This window comes from Mustelus asterias, chromosome 8 (assembly GCF_964213995.1).
Source record: "Mustelus asterias chromosome 8, sMusAst1.hap1.1, whole genome shotgun sequence".
NCBI lineage: Eukaryota > Metazoa > Chordata > Chondrichthyes > Carcharhiniformes > Triakidae > Mustelus > Mustelus asterias.
This window is the reverse complement of record NC_135808.1, coordinates 57,967,484-57,985,002: the sequence shown is the minus strand read 5'-3', so window position 1 is coordinate 57,985,002 and position 17,519 is coordinate 57,967,484. Positions and strand designations below refer to the sequence as shown.

Here is a 17,519-nt window from a genome sequence, read left to right as displayed (position 1 = left end):
CCTGTTTAATCAGGAGAAGTAGCTGTTGGTTCAATGAATGCTTCTGTTTGTTGTAGTTTGTGGATATTCTTGGTTAAATAGGCTGGGTTTCCTGAGTAATTGGACTTTGTTAACTATAAAATAGATGGTTTGCTGTAGCATCTTGAGGAGAGTGTGAGAGGAGGACACTGAAACAGACAGTCAGCAACACCTTGAGGAGAGTGTGAGGGGAGGAATTAAGGGATTTAGTGGTAGATTAGTACAGTACTGGGATTTAGAGTGGGACATAGGCTGGTGTTTACAAAATGGTGTATTTTGCATTTTTAGTGAGAACAGGGTGGCACAATTGTTAGCACTGCTGCCTCACTGCGCCAGGGACCCAGGTTTGATTCCCGGATTGGGGAATCTGCGGAGTCTGCACGTTGTCCATGACTGCGGGGATTTCCTCCGGGTGCTCTGGTTTCCTCCCACAGTCGAAAAGACATGCTGGTCAGGTGGATTGGCCATGCTAAATTCTCCCTCAGTGTACCCAAACAGGTGTCGGAGTGTGGCGACTAGGGGATTTTCACAGTAACTTCATTGCAGTGTTGAACATAGAACATAGAACATTACAGCGCAGAACAGGCCCTTCGGCCCACGATGTTGCACCGACCAGTTAAAAAAAACAAACTGTGACCCTCCAACCTAAACCAATTTCTTTTCGTCCATGAACCTATCTACGGATCTCTTAAACGCCCCCAAACTAGGCGCATTTACTACTGATGCTGGCAGGGCATTCCAATCCCTCACCACCCTCTGGGTAAAGAACCTACCCCTGACATCGGTTCTATAACTACCCCCCCTCAATTTAAAGCCATGCCCCCTCGTGCTGGATTTCTCCATCAGAGGAAAAAGGCTATCACTATCCACCCTATCTAAACCTCTAATCATCTTATATGTTTCAATAAGATCCCCTCTTAGCCGCCGCCTTTCCAGCGAAAACAATCCCAAATCCCTCAGCCTCTCCTCATAGGATCTCCCCTCCATACCAGGCAACATCCTGGTAAACCTCCTCTGCACCCTCTCCAAAGCCTCCACATCCTTCCTGTAATGTGGGGACCAGAACTGCACACAGTACTCCAAGTGCGGCCGCACCAGAGTTGTGTACAGTTGCAACATAACGCTACGACTTGAAGTAGGACTACTTGTGACTAATAAATAAACTTAAAACCTAAACTTAGGGACCATCTAGTTGGCTGTAAATTAGTTTAATAGAAATTTATTTTTAACTAAATAGCTGCCAGAGGGTAAAAATGGTAGTCAGTGGGGTAGTATGCTTCTCCTGCAGAATGTGGGAAATCAGACAATTCGAAGACAGCCAGAGTGCTCGAAGAATATAAAGGAAGCAGGAAAGAACAATAACAAGGAGTTAGGGAGGGGCTAAAAGGGACCATGAAGTGTCCTTGGTAAACAGGATTCAGGAAAATTCCAAGGCATTTTATACATAAGAGCAAGAGGGTAGCTCGGGAAAGAATAGGTCCACTCAAGGACAAAGGATGGAATTTATGTGTGGAGTCGGAGGAAGTGGGTGATGTCCTTAATGAATACCTTGCATCAGCATTCACAAAAGAGAAGGACATGGTGGATGGTGAGTCGAGTGAGAGGTATGTTGATATTCCAGGGCATGCTGATACAAAAAAGAGGTGGTGTTGGGTGTTTTGAAAAGCATTAAAGCAGACAAGTCCCCAGGACCTGATGGGATCTATCCCAGAATATTGAGGGAGGCGAGGGAGGAAATTGCTGGGACCTTGCATGAAATCTTTGTATCCTCTTTGGTCACAGGAGAGGTCCCAGAGGACTGGAGAATAGCCAATGTTGTTCCTTTGTTTAAGAAGGGCAACAGGAATAATCCAGGAAATTACAGGCCGGTGAGCCTTACATCAGTGATAGGAAAATTATTGGAGAGGATTCTCAGGGACAGAATTTACTCACATTTGGAAAGATATGGAGTTATTAGCGATTGGCAGCATGGATTTGTGCGAGGAGGTCGTGTCTCACAAACTTGAACGAGTTTTTTGAGGAAGTGACAAATATGATTGATGAGGGCAAGGCTGTGGATGTTGTCTACTTGAACTTTAGCAAGGCCTTTGACAAGGTCCGTCATGGCAGGTTGATACAGAAGGTGAAGTCACATGGAATCTGCAGTGAGCTGGTAAGATGGATATAGAACTGGCTTGGTCATAGAAAACAAAGCATAGCAGTGGAAAGGTGTTTTTCTGAATGGAGATCTGTGACTAGTGGTGTTCTGCAGGGATTAGTGCTGGGACCCCTGTTATTTGTATTATATATAAATGATTTGGAGGAGAATGTTTGCAGATGACACAAAGATTAGGGGAGCTGCGGATAGTGAAGAGGATTAAATCTGGCCAAATGTGAGGTGAGGCATTTTGGAAGGCCTAATGCAGGAGGGAAGTATAATAAATGACAGAACCTTTAGAAGCATTAATATACAGAAGGATCTAGATGTACCATTCCCTGAAAGTGGCAACACAAGTGGATAAGGTGGTCAAGAAGGCGTATGGCATGTTTGCCTTCATAAGTCAGGACATAGAGTATAAAGATTGGCACAAGTCATGTTGCTGCTATACAGAACTTTAGTTAGGCTACATTTGGAACATTGTGTACAGTTCTGGTTGCCACTCTACCAGAAGGATGTGGAGACTTTGGAGAGGGTACAGAAAAGGTTTACCAGGATGTTGCCTGGTTTGGAGGTTATTCGCTATAAGGAGAGATTTGACAAACTTGGTTGGTTTTCACTTGGAGGCTGAGAGGTGGCCTGATAGAAGTTTACAAAATTATGGATAGAATGGATAATCAAAGTCTTTTTTCCAGGGTGTAACTGTCAATTATTGGGGGTCATAGGTTTAAAGTAAAAGGGGAAAAGTTTAAAGGAGAGGCAAGGTTTTTACACGAGGGTGGTAAGTGCTGGAATGCGCTGCCAGAGGAGGGGGTAGAAACAGATAAAATAGCAACATTTAACAGGCATCTTGACAGATACATGAATAGGCAGGGAATAGACCAAGTAGTGATGACGAAGCAATGCCACCTCCATGGCTGTGTCTTGAGGATTCCCTTTTGATTAGGTATCAGTAACTGTTGACCATCCGGATAGCCCACGATTAGCCATCCAGGATAATCTTACAGCTGGACAGCGTTTACAGTTTTGACACTCACATGACAACTCAATAATGTCTCCTCTATGCCTCTGGGTGTGCTGCTCTCAGGAGGTAACACTCGGACCAGCAACTCCGAGGGGTTGCCCGAGTCACCTGACCCATACCGGCCCTGCCTCCATCCCCTCACCACTTCCAGGCTCATCCTCCCTGATTCCGGTCCCAGCTTGCTGCCACACCACCCACCCCCACCCCCCGCCACTCCCCGCCCCACCACCACACCAACCTCCTCCCTCATCCTTACCGCCCAGAGATCTCTCCTGCAGCTGGCAATTTTTAAAAGTTGAGTTCACAGAGCCATGAATTGTCCCACCTCTGTGCACCCGATCGAGGAGCGAACATCTGGACCCTAGATCTGGTGGGATCTGGTCCACATTAAATTTCGGACCCACAGTGGAACAGAAATGGTTAAAATTCGATACAAATCTATAATTTAACTTTGTGTGATGGCCTTAGATATCAGGCTCATCGGGAATGGACTACTTCTATCAGGAAGCCCCAATCTGAAGGGTGATCTCATTAGCAACAGCTTTCCGGTACTGCGAGAGTCTCCTCGATATCATAGAAAAAATCATCATAGAAACCCTACAGTGCAGAAAGAGGCCATTTGGCCCATCGAGTCTGCACCGACCACAATCCCACCCAGGCCCTACCCCCATATCCCTACATATTTTACCCACTAATCCCTCTAATCTACGCATTTTAGGACACTAAGGGGCAATTTTAGCATGGCCAATCAACCTAACCCGCACATCTTTGGACTGTGGGAGGAAACCGGAGCACCCGGAGAAAACCCACGCAGACACGAGGAGAATGTGCAAACTCCACACAGACAGTGACCCAAGCCGGGAATCAAACCCAGGTCCCTGGAGCTGTGAAGCAGCAGTGCTAACCACTGTGCTACCGTGCCGCCCCAATCTCTCCAGCAGGTTGGCTTAGCAGAGAAAACTGTTGCTGCATTTCAACTACAATTAGAAATCAAATGAAGCCTGCCACAACCATAGTGATGCAGGAACACTTGTCTTCTTGCCAGATAGTGGTGATTTTGAGCCCCAAATGTTGCTCTAAAACCTGACATTGATGGACAGGTCCTAACTTTGTAAGTTAGGTGTTTGAAAGTATGGATCTGATGTGAGATGTACTGGGTTTCTCCCAGCTACCAATATGACTTTCATCGTCCATCCGTTGAGATGTGAAGCTGAGATCCCACCTGCTTTTTCAGCTAGATGTTCAAAGATTCCAAGTAGAGAGGCAGCTCAACACCACAGTAAAGATCCGACGAGTAACAAAGCCCAATTTCAGGGACTTGAGGTCCTGAGCATTGAGGCCACCTTAAAAATGTGACGCAAAATTGGGTCATCCATTTTGTTCAGGTGGCCCCGCATATGCTTATGAAGGTCCTCATCGTTGTTTTGAGACTCTTGTGGGGCCCTGCGCTGCCCAGTCAAGCAGGTGCAAGGCCTGTTTAATAGCTCACTGCCCCCCCAGTGCCAGGGTCCATTCCCCGATGTCACTTCCACCTCCCGGGACTTATCAGGAGGCTTCTGTCAGCACAACAGATGGTGGGAAATTGGACTTTTCAGTCCAACAAACTGCTAATGGAGGCATTGGCCAGGCACTCACAACACATTAATGAAATGAGGCTTGAGGATCTTATTGAAAGGCAGATCAGGTCTGAGGGGCCGAGTGGCCTCCTCCTGCTCTGAATTTGTATGTTCATCTCTTCACTTCACAAGATCCTCAAACTTTCACCTTCCCTCCGTCCTCTTGCTAATTGAAAGCTGGCCTTAAATAATTTGTCGGGCATGGATTGGCTGTTCCCCCCATTGTTGTCCGTGAGATGGAGTGATCTCCCTGCTTGTCTCCCTGCACTTGAGACATAATTCAGGCAAAATACAAATCGAGATGGCAGAATGGCGAGGCACCGTATAATTGCAAGTATTCCCCTTACATTGTGCAACTGCTTAATTACTGCACAACGTCAACACAAATCCTGAATTAGTCATTGTAATGACTTCAATCAGGCCATTGAGGTTGGCCTATTGGAGTATGAGCTCCCTGATTAAGGATCAGGATGACCTCCTCGTGAACCTGCTCCTGGGCCTGGTGAGGCGAGCCATCAACAGGTCCAGGCAGCGGGTGATCGATGAGGTTGTCCATCCTGACTGTCTGCCCCTCTACCGCGGTTATATTCACAGCCAGGTGTCCCTGGAGAGGGAGCATGCGGTGTCCACAGGCGCAGTTGACGCCTTCCGTGCCCGCTAGGCACTGCAGGAGCTGGGGTGTATTATCGACCCCGACAATCGCCTTTTGATTTAATGATTTCAAAACAAAACTCTGGTGCGGCCGCACTTGGAGTATTGCGTACAGTTCTGGTCACCGCCTTATAGGAAAGATGTGGATGCATTGGAAAGGGTGCAGAGGAGATTTACTAGGATGTTGCCTGGTTTGGTGGGAAGGTCTTATGAGGAAAGGCTGAGGTTGTTTTCGTTAGAGAGAAGAAGGTTAAGGGGTGACTTAATAGAGGCATACAAGATGATCAGAGGATTAGATAGGGTGGATAGTGAGAGCCTTTTTCCTTGGATGGTGATAGCTAGCACGAGGGGACATAGCTTTAAATTGAGGGGTGATAGATATAGGACAGGTATCAGAGGTAGGTTCTTCACTCAGAGAGTGGTAAGGGCGTGGAATGCCCTGCCTGCAGCAGTAGTGGACTCGCCAACATTAAGGGCATTTAAATGGTCATTGGATAAACATATGGATGATATTGGAATAGTGTAGGTTAGATGGGCTTTAGATTGGTTTCACTGGTCGACGCAAAATCGAGGGCCGAAGGACCTTTACTGCGCTGTAATGTTCTATGTTCTATTTAAGTTACCGTTCGACTTTGAATTTTGGTTCGGGCTGTTCCCCCTTCTTTTGGGGAGCTGCCCCTTTTAATTTGTCCCTCAGTTAATTTGATTTTGTATAATTAGTTGGTACCTAAAAAGAAGTCCCTGATTAAGGATCCTATGGATGGGCCAATCAGGGAGTCTTTGCCTTGTACTTGACTGGGAGTGTCAGTTCCTCTGACACCCCTGGAGGTAGACTGCGAACTGCTAGCACTCTGTATACTGCTATTTGAGTTTGTAAAGCAAGGGACTTCTGCCTCTGAAGACTTATTGCAGTAATACAGGAATATCATTCAAATTGTGCTATCAGTTTGCACAGATCTTAAATGCCCATCAGGGTCATGTTATACCTTCCCAACACGTTAGTGAGTTCAACACAGAAAGGGCTTGTCTTGTTTTTATGTTGCAGGATGACCAAAATCATTATTGTAAATTATGTTTATTCAGAACAAAACTTGGGACATAATTGCAACCTGCTCACAACTTGCATTGATTACTTGCCATCTGACACGCAGATCAGGTGATGCAATGAAGTACAGAGTGTACCATATTCTATCTAATACTAGAGTGCACTACCACAATCATCCTAATATCATGACAGGACTGATAATAAGCAGCAAGTTCACCAACGTCTGAAAAATGATGATGTGTCAGTGTTTGTTGTGGGGCGCTTCACCAGCCAGGTGTGATGAGTTGCTAACCTAGCTTTTCTGAGTGAATTACCGTGCATTGATAAACACTTACATACTTTTTACATTATCCATATTTTGCTGAGTAAATTGCTTCCCAATTGAGGATTCATGTGAAACATTAGAAACTTATAGGCAAGTTTCCACTGGCTTTAGGTCTTGTGCAAGAGTTTTACCTTTCATACAGCATCCCACTGATCGGAGGCAGCCAGTGAATGGTCACCGAGTTCACAGTTTGTCTGATCACTTCCGGAGCCATTGAGATGGGTGACGGCTTTTTCGAATGGATCCAGCCTTGATACACGAGGTCCAGATAACAATGCATACGAGCCACTTGGTTTGGTGTGAACTTATTAGTACAGCTATCATCTGTGGAAGAAAAGGACGGAATATATGGAGATAAATATGTTTTACTTGTACTTCTTGGTCAGCTTTTGAAGAACCTCCTGACATCAATGCTGAATGGAGCATTTAAAGGCTTCAATCTGTGCCCCTTGGCCTTTCTACCACCCTTTATTTGTGAAGTCATGTCATGTACTTACCCAACACACAAGGACTGGGTTGGTCAGAAAGTTGGGGGAACCTGAAATTCAGGACCAGAGGGGTCAAGCAGAGGAGGACCATCAACTGGGGGAAGGGGGGGTGCAGTAATGGAGGCTGCCGATCTAAGGCCTGAGTGAGGGCCTGGGGGTATTGGTGGGATGGGGAAGAATGGGAAGAAGGTGAGAGGCAAAATTTGTTGGGGTGATACCCCTCAGGCACCCGGCACAATGGGCGACACGGTGGCACAGTGGTTAGCACTGCTGCTTCACAGCACCAGTGACCCAGGTTCGATTCCTGGCTTGGGTCACTAAATGTGCGGAGTCTGCAAGTTCTCCCCATGTCTACATGGGTTTCCTCCGAGTGCTCCGGTTTCCTCCCACAGTCCGAAAGATGTGAGGGTTGGGTTTTTGATTTGATTTGATTTATTATTGTCACATGTATTAGCATACACTGAAAAGTATTGTTTCTTGCATGCTATACAGACAATACATACCGTTTACAGAGGAAGGAAATGAGAGCGTGCAAAATGTAGTGTTACAATCATAGCTAGGGCGTAGAGAAAGATCAACTTAATGTAAGGTAAGTCCATTCAAAAGTCTGATGGCAGCAGGGAAGAAGCTGTTCTTGAGTCGGTTGGTATGTGACCTCAGACTTTTGTATCTTTTTCCTGACAGAAGAAGGTGGAAGAGAGAAGGTCCAGGGTGCGTGGGGTCTTTAATTATGCTGGCTGCTTTGCCGAGGCAGCGGGAAGTGTCGACAAAGCCAATGGATGAGAGGCTGGTTTGCATGATGGATTGGGCTACATTCAGGAATTTTTGTAGTTTCTTGTGGTCTTGGACAGAGCAGGAGCCATACCAAGCTGTGATACAACCAGAAAGAATGCTTTCTATGGTGCATCTGTAAAAGTTGGTGAGAGTCAGTAGCTGACATGTCAAATTTCCTTAGTCTTCTGAGAATTTAGAGGCATTGGTGAGCTTTCTTAACTATAGTGTCAGCATGGGGGGTCCCAGGACAGGTTGTTGGTGATCTGGACACATAAAAACCTGAAGCTCTCGACCCTTTCTACTTCGTTCCCGTTGATGTAGACAGGGGCATGTTCTCCACTACGCTTCCTGAAGTCAATGACAATCTCCTTTATTTTGTTGACATTGAGGGAGAGATTATTGTCATTACACCAGTTCACCAGATTCTTTATCTCATTCCTGTACTCTGTCTTGTCATTGTTTGAGATCCGACCCACTATGGTGGTGTCGTCAGCAAACTTGAAAATCGAGTTGGAGGGGAATTTGGCCACACAGTCATAGAACATAGAACATAGAACATTACAGCGCAGAACAGGCCCTTCGGCCCACGATGTTGCACCGACCAGTTAAAAAAAAAAAAACTGTGACCCTCCAACCTAAACCAATTTCTTTTCGTCCATGAACCTATCTACGGATCTCTTAAACGCCCCCAAACTAGGCGCATTTACTACTGATGCTGGCAGGGCATTCCAATCCCTCACCACCCTCTGGGTAAAGAACCTACCCCTGACATCGGTTCTATAACTACCCCCCCTCAATTTAAAGCCATGCCCCCTCGTGCTGGATTTCTCCATCAGAGGAAAAAGGCTATCACTATCCACCCTATCTAAACCTCTAATCATCTTATATGTTTCAATAAGATCCCCTCTTAGCCGCCGCCTTTCCAGCGAAAACAATCCCAAATCCCTCAGCCTCTCCTCATAGGATCTCCCCTCCATACCAGGCAACATCCTGGTAAACCTCCTCTGCACCCTCTCCAAAGCCTCCACATCCTTCCTGTAATGTGGGGACCAGAACTGCACACAGTACTCCAAGTGCGGCCGCACCAGAGTTGTGTACAGTTGCAACATAACGCTACGACACCTAAATTCAATCCCCCTACCAATAAACGCCAAGACACCATATGCCTTCTTAACAACCTTATCTACTTGATTCCCAACTTTCAGGGATCTATGCACACATACACCTAGATCCCTCTGCTCCTCCACACTATTCAAAGTCCTCCCGTTAGCCCTATACTCAACACATCTGTTATTCCTACCAAAGTGAATTACCTCACACTTCTCCGCATTAAACTCCATCCGCCACCTCTCGGCCCAACTTTGCAACCTGTCTAAGTCTTCCTGCAAACTACGACACCCTTCCTCACTGTCTACCACACCACCGACTTTGGTGTCATCAGCAAATTTGCTAATCCACCCAACTATACCCTCATCCAGATCATTAATAAATATTACAAACAGCAGTGGCCCCAAAACAGATCCCTGAGGTACACCACTTGTAACCGCACTCCATGATGAATATTTACTATCAACCACCACCCTCTGTTTCCTATCCGCTAGCCAATTCCTGATCCAATTTCCTAGATCACCCCCAATCCCATACATCTGCATTTTCTGCAGAAGCCTACCATGGTGAACCTTATCAAACGCCTTACTAAAATCCATATATACCACGTCCACTGCCTTGCCCCCATCCACCTCCTTGGTCACTTTCTCAAAAAACTCAATAAGGTTAGTAAGGCACGACCTACCTGCCACAAAACCATGCTGACTATCACCTATCAATTCATTACTCTCCAAATAACTATAAATCCTATCCCTTATAATTTTTTCCAACATCTTGCCGACAACAGAAGTGAGACTCACCGGTCTATAATTCCCGGGGAAGTCTCTGTTCCCCTTCTTAAACAATGGGACAACATTCGCTAACCTCCAATCTTCTGGTACTATACCAGAGGCCAACGACGACCTGAAGATCAGAGCCAGAGGCTCTGCAATCACTTCTCTTGCCTCCCAGAGAATCCTTGGATAAATCCCATCCGGACCAGGGGATTTATCTATTTTCAGACCCTCCAGAATATCCTGCACATCCTCCTTATCAACTGTAATACTGTCTATTCTACTCCCTTGCAACCCAGTGTCCTCCTCAGCTATATTCATGTCCCCTTGCGTGAACACCGAAGAGAAATATTGGTTCAATGCTTCACCAATCTCCTCCGGTTCCACACATAACTTCCCTCTGCCATCTATAACTGGCCCTAAACTTGCCCTAACCAACCTTCTGTTCTTGACATACCTATAGAACGCCTTAGGATTCTCTTTAACCCTATCCGCCAAAGTCTTCTCATGTCCCCTTTTAGCCCTTCTAAGCTCGCTCTTCAACTCCCTCTTAGCCAATCTAAAGCTTTCTAGTGCACTACCCGAGTGCTCACGTCTCATCCGAACATAAGCCTCCTTTTTCTTTTTAACCAACAAAGAAACTTTTTTGGTGCACCACGGTTCCCTAGCCCTACCAATTCCTCCTTGCCTGACAGGGACATACCTATCACAGACTCGCAGTAGCTGCTCCTTGAAAAAACTCCACATGTCGGACGTTCCCAGTCCCTGTAATCTCCTAGTCCAACCTATGTTTCCTAATTCTCTCCTAATAGCCTCATAATTACCCTTCCCCCAGCTAAAACCACTGGCCCGAGGTTCATGCCTATCCCTTTCCATCACTAAGGTGAACGTAACCGAATTGTGGTCACTATCACCAAAGGTGTATAAGGAGTATAATAGGGAGCTGAGAACACAGACTTCTGGGGCACCAGTGTTGAGGATGATCATGGAGGCGGTGTTGTTGCCTGTGGGTTAGGAAGTTCAGTATTCAGTCGCAGAGTGAAAAGCTGAGGCCCAGGCCACGGAGATTGGACTTGAGTTTCATAGAAATAATGGTGTTGAAGGCTGAGCTGTTGTCAATAATTAGAAGTCTGACATAGGTGTCTTTGTTATCTAGGTTTTCCAGGGTTGAGTGCAGGGCAGGGAGATGGCATTTGCTGTGGACCTGTTGCGGCGGTAGGAAAACTGTAGTGGATCCAGGCAGTCCAGGAGGCTGGAATTGATTCATGCCATGACTAGCACTTTGAAGCACTTCATAATGATGGATGTCAGAGCCACCGGACGATAGTCATTAAGGCACGCTGCTTGATGTTTCTTTGGTACAGGGATGATGGTCGTCTTCTTGAAGCAGATAGGGACCTCAGATTGTTGTAAAGAGAGGTTGAAGATGTCTGTGAATACCCCCGCCAGCTGATCCGCGCAGGATCTGAGTGCTCGTCCGGGTACCCCATCCGGGCCAGTCGCTTTCTGTGAATTGGCCTTCCAGAAGGCTGCTTTGACATCTGCAATGGTGACCTTGGATATAGGTCAATCCGAGGCTTTCAGGTGGAGGGCATGCTCTCACTGACCTCTTGTTCAAAACAAGTCATAGAATGCATTGAGCTCATCAGGGAGGGGTGCATTGGAGCCGGCGATTTTACATGCCTTCATCTTGTAGCCTGTTATGTCTTGCAGACCTTGCCATAATCGGCGGGGGTCTGTGTGTCTAGCCTGGGACTCTAGCTTGGTCCGGTACTGTCTTTTGGCATCTTTGATGGATCTCCTTGGATCATATGTGGCTTTCTTGTACAGGTCAGAGTCGCCTGACTTGAACACCTCAGACCTAGACTTCAGCAAGCAGTGAATATCCCTGTTCATCCGTGATTTCCGGTTGGGAGACACGCAGATTTGCTTCTTTGGCACACAGTGTTCTACACATTTACTAATGGAGTCAGTTATTGCAGTGGCGTACTCGTTCAAGCTGGTCACAGAGCTTTTAAATACTGACCAGTCCACTGATTCTAAGCAGTCCCATCGGAGATCATCCAATTCCTCAGACCAACATTGCACAACTTTCTTTGATGGATTCTCCCACTTCAGTTTTGGCTTGTAAGCCGGGAGCAGGAGCACAGCCTTGTGGTCTGATTTGCCAAAGTGTGGGCAGGCGATAGAGCGGTAGGCATGTTTGATATTTATGTAGCAGTGGTCTAGGATGTTTGGGCCTCTGGTGAAACAGGAGACATGTTGGTGGTAACTTAATGGTACGCTCCTGAGCTTGGCTTGATTGAAGTACCTGGCCATGATGAACAAGACCTCGGGATGTTTCATCTCAAGGTTATTTGTAGTATTGTACATTTCATCCAGCTCTATCTTCACGTCTGCATAGCGTGGGATGTACACTGCCGTCAGGATAACGGTGGTGAACTCTAGTGGAAGGTAGTAGGGATGGCATTTTAGCGTCAGGTATTCTCGGTCCAGGGAGCAGAAACTCGCCAGTGTTGCTATGTCTAGGCACCACAAGGTGTTGATTAGGAAGCAGACCCCACCTCCCCTAACCTTGCCTGAGGCCACTGTACGGTCCATTCAATGGATTGAGAAGCCCCCTGGTTGGAGGGCACAGTCTGGTGAAGCAGGAATGAGCCACGTCTCTGTGAAACAGAGCACACAGCTGTCCCTCAGTTCTCTTTGTGCATTCGCCATGATAAATTCTCCCTCAGTGTACCTGAACAGGCACCAGAGTGTGGTGACTAGGGGATTTTCACAGTAACTTCATTGCAGTGTTAATATCAGCCTACTTGTGACACTAATAAATAAACTTTAACCAATATCCACCAAGTCGTCTGGGTTTCCCAAATGTCACCTCATTTATGGGATATAGGCGTTGCCGGCTAGGAAACCATTTATTGCCCAAACCTAATTGCTCTGGAGAAGAATGGTAGTTAGTGAGCTGCCTACTTGAACCACTGCAATTCCTGAGGTGTAGGTACATCCACAGTACTGTTGGGGAGGGAGTTGCAGGATTTTGATCGAGTGAAAGTAAAGGAATGGTGATATATTTCCAAGTCAGGATTGTGAGTGGCTTGGAGAGGAATCTCCAGGTGGTGGTGTTCCAAGGTATTTGCTGCCCTTGTCCTTCTAGATGGTATTGGTCATGAGTTTGGAAGGTGCTGCCAAAGGAACCTTGGGGAGTTCCTGCAGTGCATCCTGTAGATGGTACACACGCTGCCGCTCTTTGTCGGTGGATGAGGGACTGAATGTTTGTGTATGGGGGCAACAATCAAGTGTGCTGCTTTGTCCTGGACGGTGTCAAGCCTCTTCAGTGTTGTTGGAGCTGCACCCATCCAGGCAAGTGGAGAATATTCCATTACACTCTTGATTGTTTCTTGTAGATTGTGGGCTGGATTGGGGAGTCAGGAAGTGAAAGAGAAGTGCTAGAATTTCAAGGGGGTGCAGAGGGGAGGTGCAAAAATGATACATCTCAAGGGAAAACTGAATAATAAACCAGAATGTTTTAAATAATTCTACTAATGGCAATATCATCATACAGTGGTTCTATATAAGTGCGAGACAGATCTTATGTTGTTCCAGTAAAGAGTGAAGGGAAAATGTGCTGTTTGGTACAGAGTTACAATGATTATTGCAGTGTGGAAAATGCAATTGGCTCACTTTGAGATGAGGACGTGGAGGAAGTAAAGATCTGACTGAGAATGTGTGGCTTTGCAACTAGCCCACACTGCCTAATAGCCAGAGAGAGGGCCGTTCGCCAGAAACTGACTAACTTGTGGGTTTTGTTATGGTGCAAGTGGTCCACTGAGTTGGGGAACAATTGAATCATGGAGTCTATAATGTGCAGAACAAGGTCATTTGGCCCATCGAGTCTGCACTGGCAACTGTCCCACCCAGGCTCTATCCCATAACCCCACGTATTTACCCTGCAAATCCCCCTGACACTAAGGGGCAATTCATCATGGCCAATCAACCCAACCGGCATATCTTTGGAGTGAGGGAGGAAACTGGAACACTGGGAGGAAACCCACTCAGACACGGGGAAAATGTGTAGACTCCGCACCAGTCACCCAAGCCGGAATCGAACCCGGATGCTTGGCACTGTGAGGCAACAGTGCTAACAACTGCGCCGCCAAAATTAATGTTTCCTCAGTGCACAAGTGTACCGTGCCATATGGAGGCGGTTTCATACCAGGTCTGAGACAAGTTAATAGATCACAGGCCCGGATGGAGGTGTGAGCGCTCTGAAAGTTTTCACTGCCTCCTTGCTAGCCGTGAGAACAAAAACAAAAATCAGACATTCCCGCTACTGCTCATTATCCAGTGACTCCTGCTGGAATCTGGCTGCTGGCAGAGCCTGGGTTCGGCTGCAAAGTCCCATTGGTAGGCCAGTCTGCCAGTACTCACCGTCTCGATTCGCACATGAGAAACTATTACTCTGGCAAGGAACAAGAGAGCTGCTGACACCCGCCGAGGCGTGAGCCCGGCAAGGAACAGTCCCTTTGGAAGAATAGAGGAGGGAAGAAAAAAAACCAGAAGACCTAACGGGGAAGGAAAAAGGGGAGGTTTTGCTGTACCCGTTGAGGCATCCCTCCCTCATTCCCTTCGAAATGGGTTGGAAGAATTCTTGGAGTTTCGCTCTTTCTTTCCAAGAAAATAATAAATGTGGTCTCTATTCCCAGAATGGCAGAGCTGAATGTTGAAATATGGCATTAATTTTGGTGATTAAAAAAGGTCAGTACTGAATGCAGGATGCTGATCAACCGTTTAAATATGGTGTTAATTTGTATTTGTTTGGGTTCTGTTTAAAGGTTTCCTAAGTGATAGTGCTTTGATAAAAAGTATGTGTTTTTAATATATCCTTATAACGTATTACTCGCTGTCTCTCCCTTGCTGGCGACTCTCAGGGTTGGCTGTGAGTCAGAAGATTTCTACACTCACAGCAGACCCACCATGATCACCAGGCAACAGAGTAACACACAACCTTATAAACCTATTATTTACCTCATAAATATATGATTTACCTTACAGCCAACCAATTTAGTTGGCTTGAAAAACTAGCGTTTACCTCATGCCTGATCCAACCGAGGCCACTCAGCTATTCCCTCACAACAAAGTTCACCAAAAAAAAAAGAAAATATATTTCCTGATTTGATCAGGCCTGTCAGGTCGTAAATTATTTATTGGGATTTAAGGCTCAACAGTTGGTAAGTTAAGCTTCTGTAAATCCCCCAGCATAAAACTACAAGCGAGTATCTTTTATTTTGCAGTAACTTCTTTATTTGTTAAATGATTATTTAATAAACCTCACTTAACATGCCCAATTCTGGCCGCGGTTTGAGCTAAAGTGCGATAAAGCCTCACTGGCACAGTTTGCCAGTGTTCTGAGAGGAGGTATAAGAAATAGGTGCACGGTCAATGCTGGGAATCTGGCAATACATCAAAATCAGGGCCATGAATACAACTGGGCCTCAGATCTTCAGATAAGATGTCAGTGCCAATAAATCCAAAATGCGGATCATGATGCCCTGATGCGGAGTGACAGAAATGAACTTACGAGTCAGCCAAATAATGTTATTTATCTCTGGACATTTAATTCCATTCCTGTCCACACCCTGGTTTGTCCCTTGATTGGATCTTTTCTATCTTGACTTCAAACCCATTCTTGGCATTAAAAATAACTCACCCTGCCATTCAGTGCCAACACTTTGTATCACATAGAGAGAGCATAGTGTGGAATGCCCTTGGGGTCATGCTTGAGATTACCTTTAGACCATGCTGATAACTCTTTCCAGCTTCCAACACTGCTTCTATTTGTTTTTCTATGAAACAGCATCTTACAGAATGGACACCACACCCATATACCAAGAACATCAATTAGTAGTTTTCTGAAATAGCTTAGTGGTCTGAACTGAATTATTCACATGGACTCTCTTTCTGATAGAAGTGGAAGCTTGAGTTACCAAAACTTGAGATTATGCCAACTGCTTGTGGATAAATGAAGCCCAAATGGCCTTTTCAGATGCAATATTACCATTTGTCGCGCTCTTTAGGCTGAAATGTATCAATAATTTTCCACCCAGGTCTGTGGGCTCAATGATGGGTTGCACAGTTCCTCAGAAGATTCCAGATGTCTACTCTATTTGTCACACCTGGCTCATCAAACACAAGCTAATTAATACACTCCAAGAGTTTTCCACCAGACAGATAGATGGTGAGAAACCGAGCACAATTAAAACAAAGTCCAAAGATGTGCTAGCTTTCAACTGCATACTTAGAGATATAAAGGATAGGAATGGACAGGGTTTCTTTGTGAATTTTGTGCTTATGTTGGAGAATGATCCATATCCCTTTTAAAGCACCCAGGTCTGGTTAAACAAAAAACTAGACATCAAGCAATTCTCCTGCTGGTCTATTCTAATGAAATCTCTCAATTTTAACCTTGGAAAACCATTGCGCATAAGTCTGTTTTTTTCTTCACAGCTCCCATTAACAGAATAAACTACTGTTGCGTTTTGGGGCTTTAGTCTCTTCGACAGCAAAGAGCAAAGCTAACTGACAAAGCAAACTTTCATCACACCAGTTTAGAGTGGACTTAAGCAAGTGTGAAGAATCAAAAGGATGGTGTCCAACCCATTCCACCCACCACCCCCTTTCAACCACCCTCCTCACCCCCCCCATACCTCAAATGATTGCTATGATGCACAATGACACAAGCCTAAACCCCTCCACTTACTGCTTCAGTATTAGTTCCTTGTTCTAAAAGGGTCCAGCACATTGGACTCCATCATCAATGATAACTCAAGATGAAAAATGCCAACGTCAATGAAGTGCCAGTCCTAAACTGACAGGACTGAAATCAAAGAAGCTCCCTGGATGTATGAATAGATGGACGGATGGGGTGGCAGATGGACATGTGATTAGCTGAGGACTAACTGAGACAAGAACGAGGTTTATGGGATGCAGTCAGCTGTTAGAAATGAATGAACGAACATTGGCAATGGTCTTCATCAGGCACTGGTAGAATGGAAACGGGCTCATTCCAGAGAGGGAAAAAATAGCCAAGGCAATGAGAGAAAAATGGCAACAAGAGGTCAAATGTAATGGGATTGATTATCCAGAGCGGCAAACATAGAATCATAGAAACTTTACGCCCTTTCTGTACAGGGTCAGCGGGTTCCTCAGGCCTTTCTGCATAGGGTCAGCGGGTTCCTCGGGCCTTTCTGTACAGGGCCAGTGGGTTCCTCAGGCCTTTCTGTACAGGGCCAGTAGGTTCCTCAGGCCTTTCTGTACAGGGCCAGTGGGTTCCTCAGGCCTTTCTGTACATGGTCAATGGGTTCCTCAGGTCTTTCTGTACAGGGCCAGTGGGTTCCTCAGGCCTTTCTGTACAGGGCCAGTGGGTTCCTCAGGCCTTTCTGTACAGGGCCAGCGGGTTCCTCAGGCCTTTCTGTACATGGTCAATGGGTTCCTCAGGTCTTTCTGTACAGGGTCAGCGGGTTCCACAGGCCTTTCTGTACAGGGCCAGTGGGTTCCTCAG

The 17,519-nt window shown here is 46.0% G+C and overlaps 1 protein-coding gene across 1 annotated transcript in view; it reads right to left on the bottom strand.

Annotated features, from left to right (window-relative positions):
* The window catches only part of pappa2 (pappalysin 2), a 416,756-nt gene that overhangs the window by 268,808 nt on the left and 130,429 nt on the right, over nucleotides 1-17,519 (bottom strand). Inside the window, exon 5 of the mRNA XM_078219173.1 lies at nucleotides 6,948-7,140. Coding sequence (XP_078075299.1) covers nucleotides 6,948-7,140 — 193 coding nt within the window. The remainder of the gene's footprint in view (nucleotides 1-6,947; nucleotides 7,141-17,519) is intronic.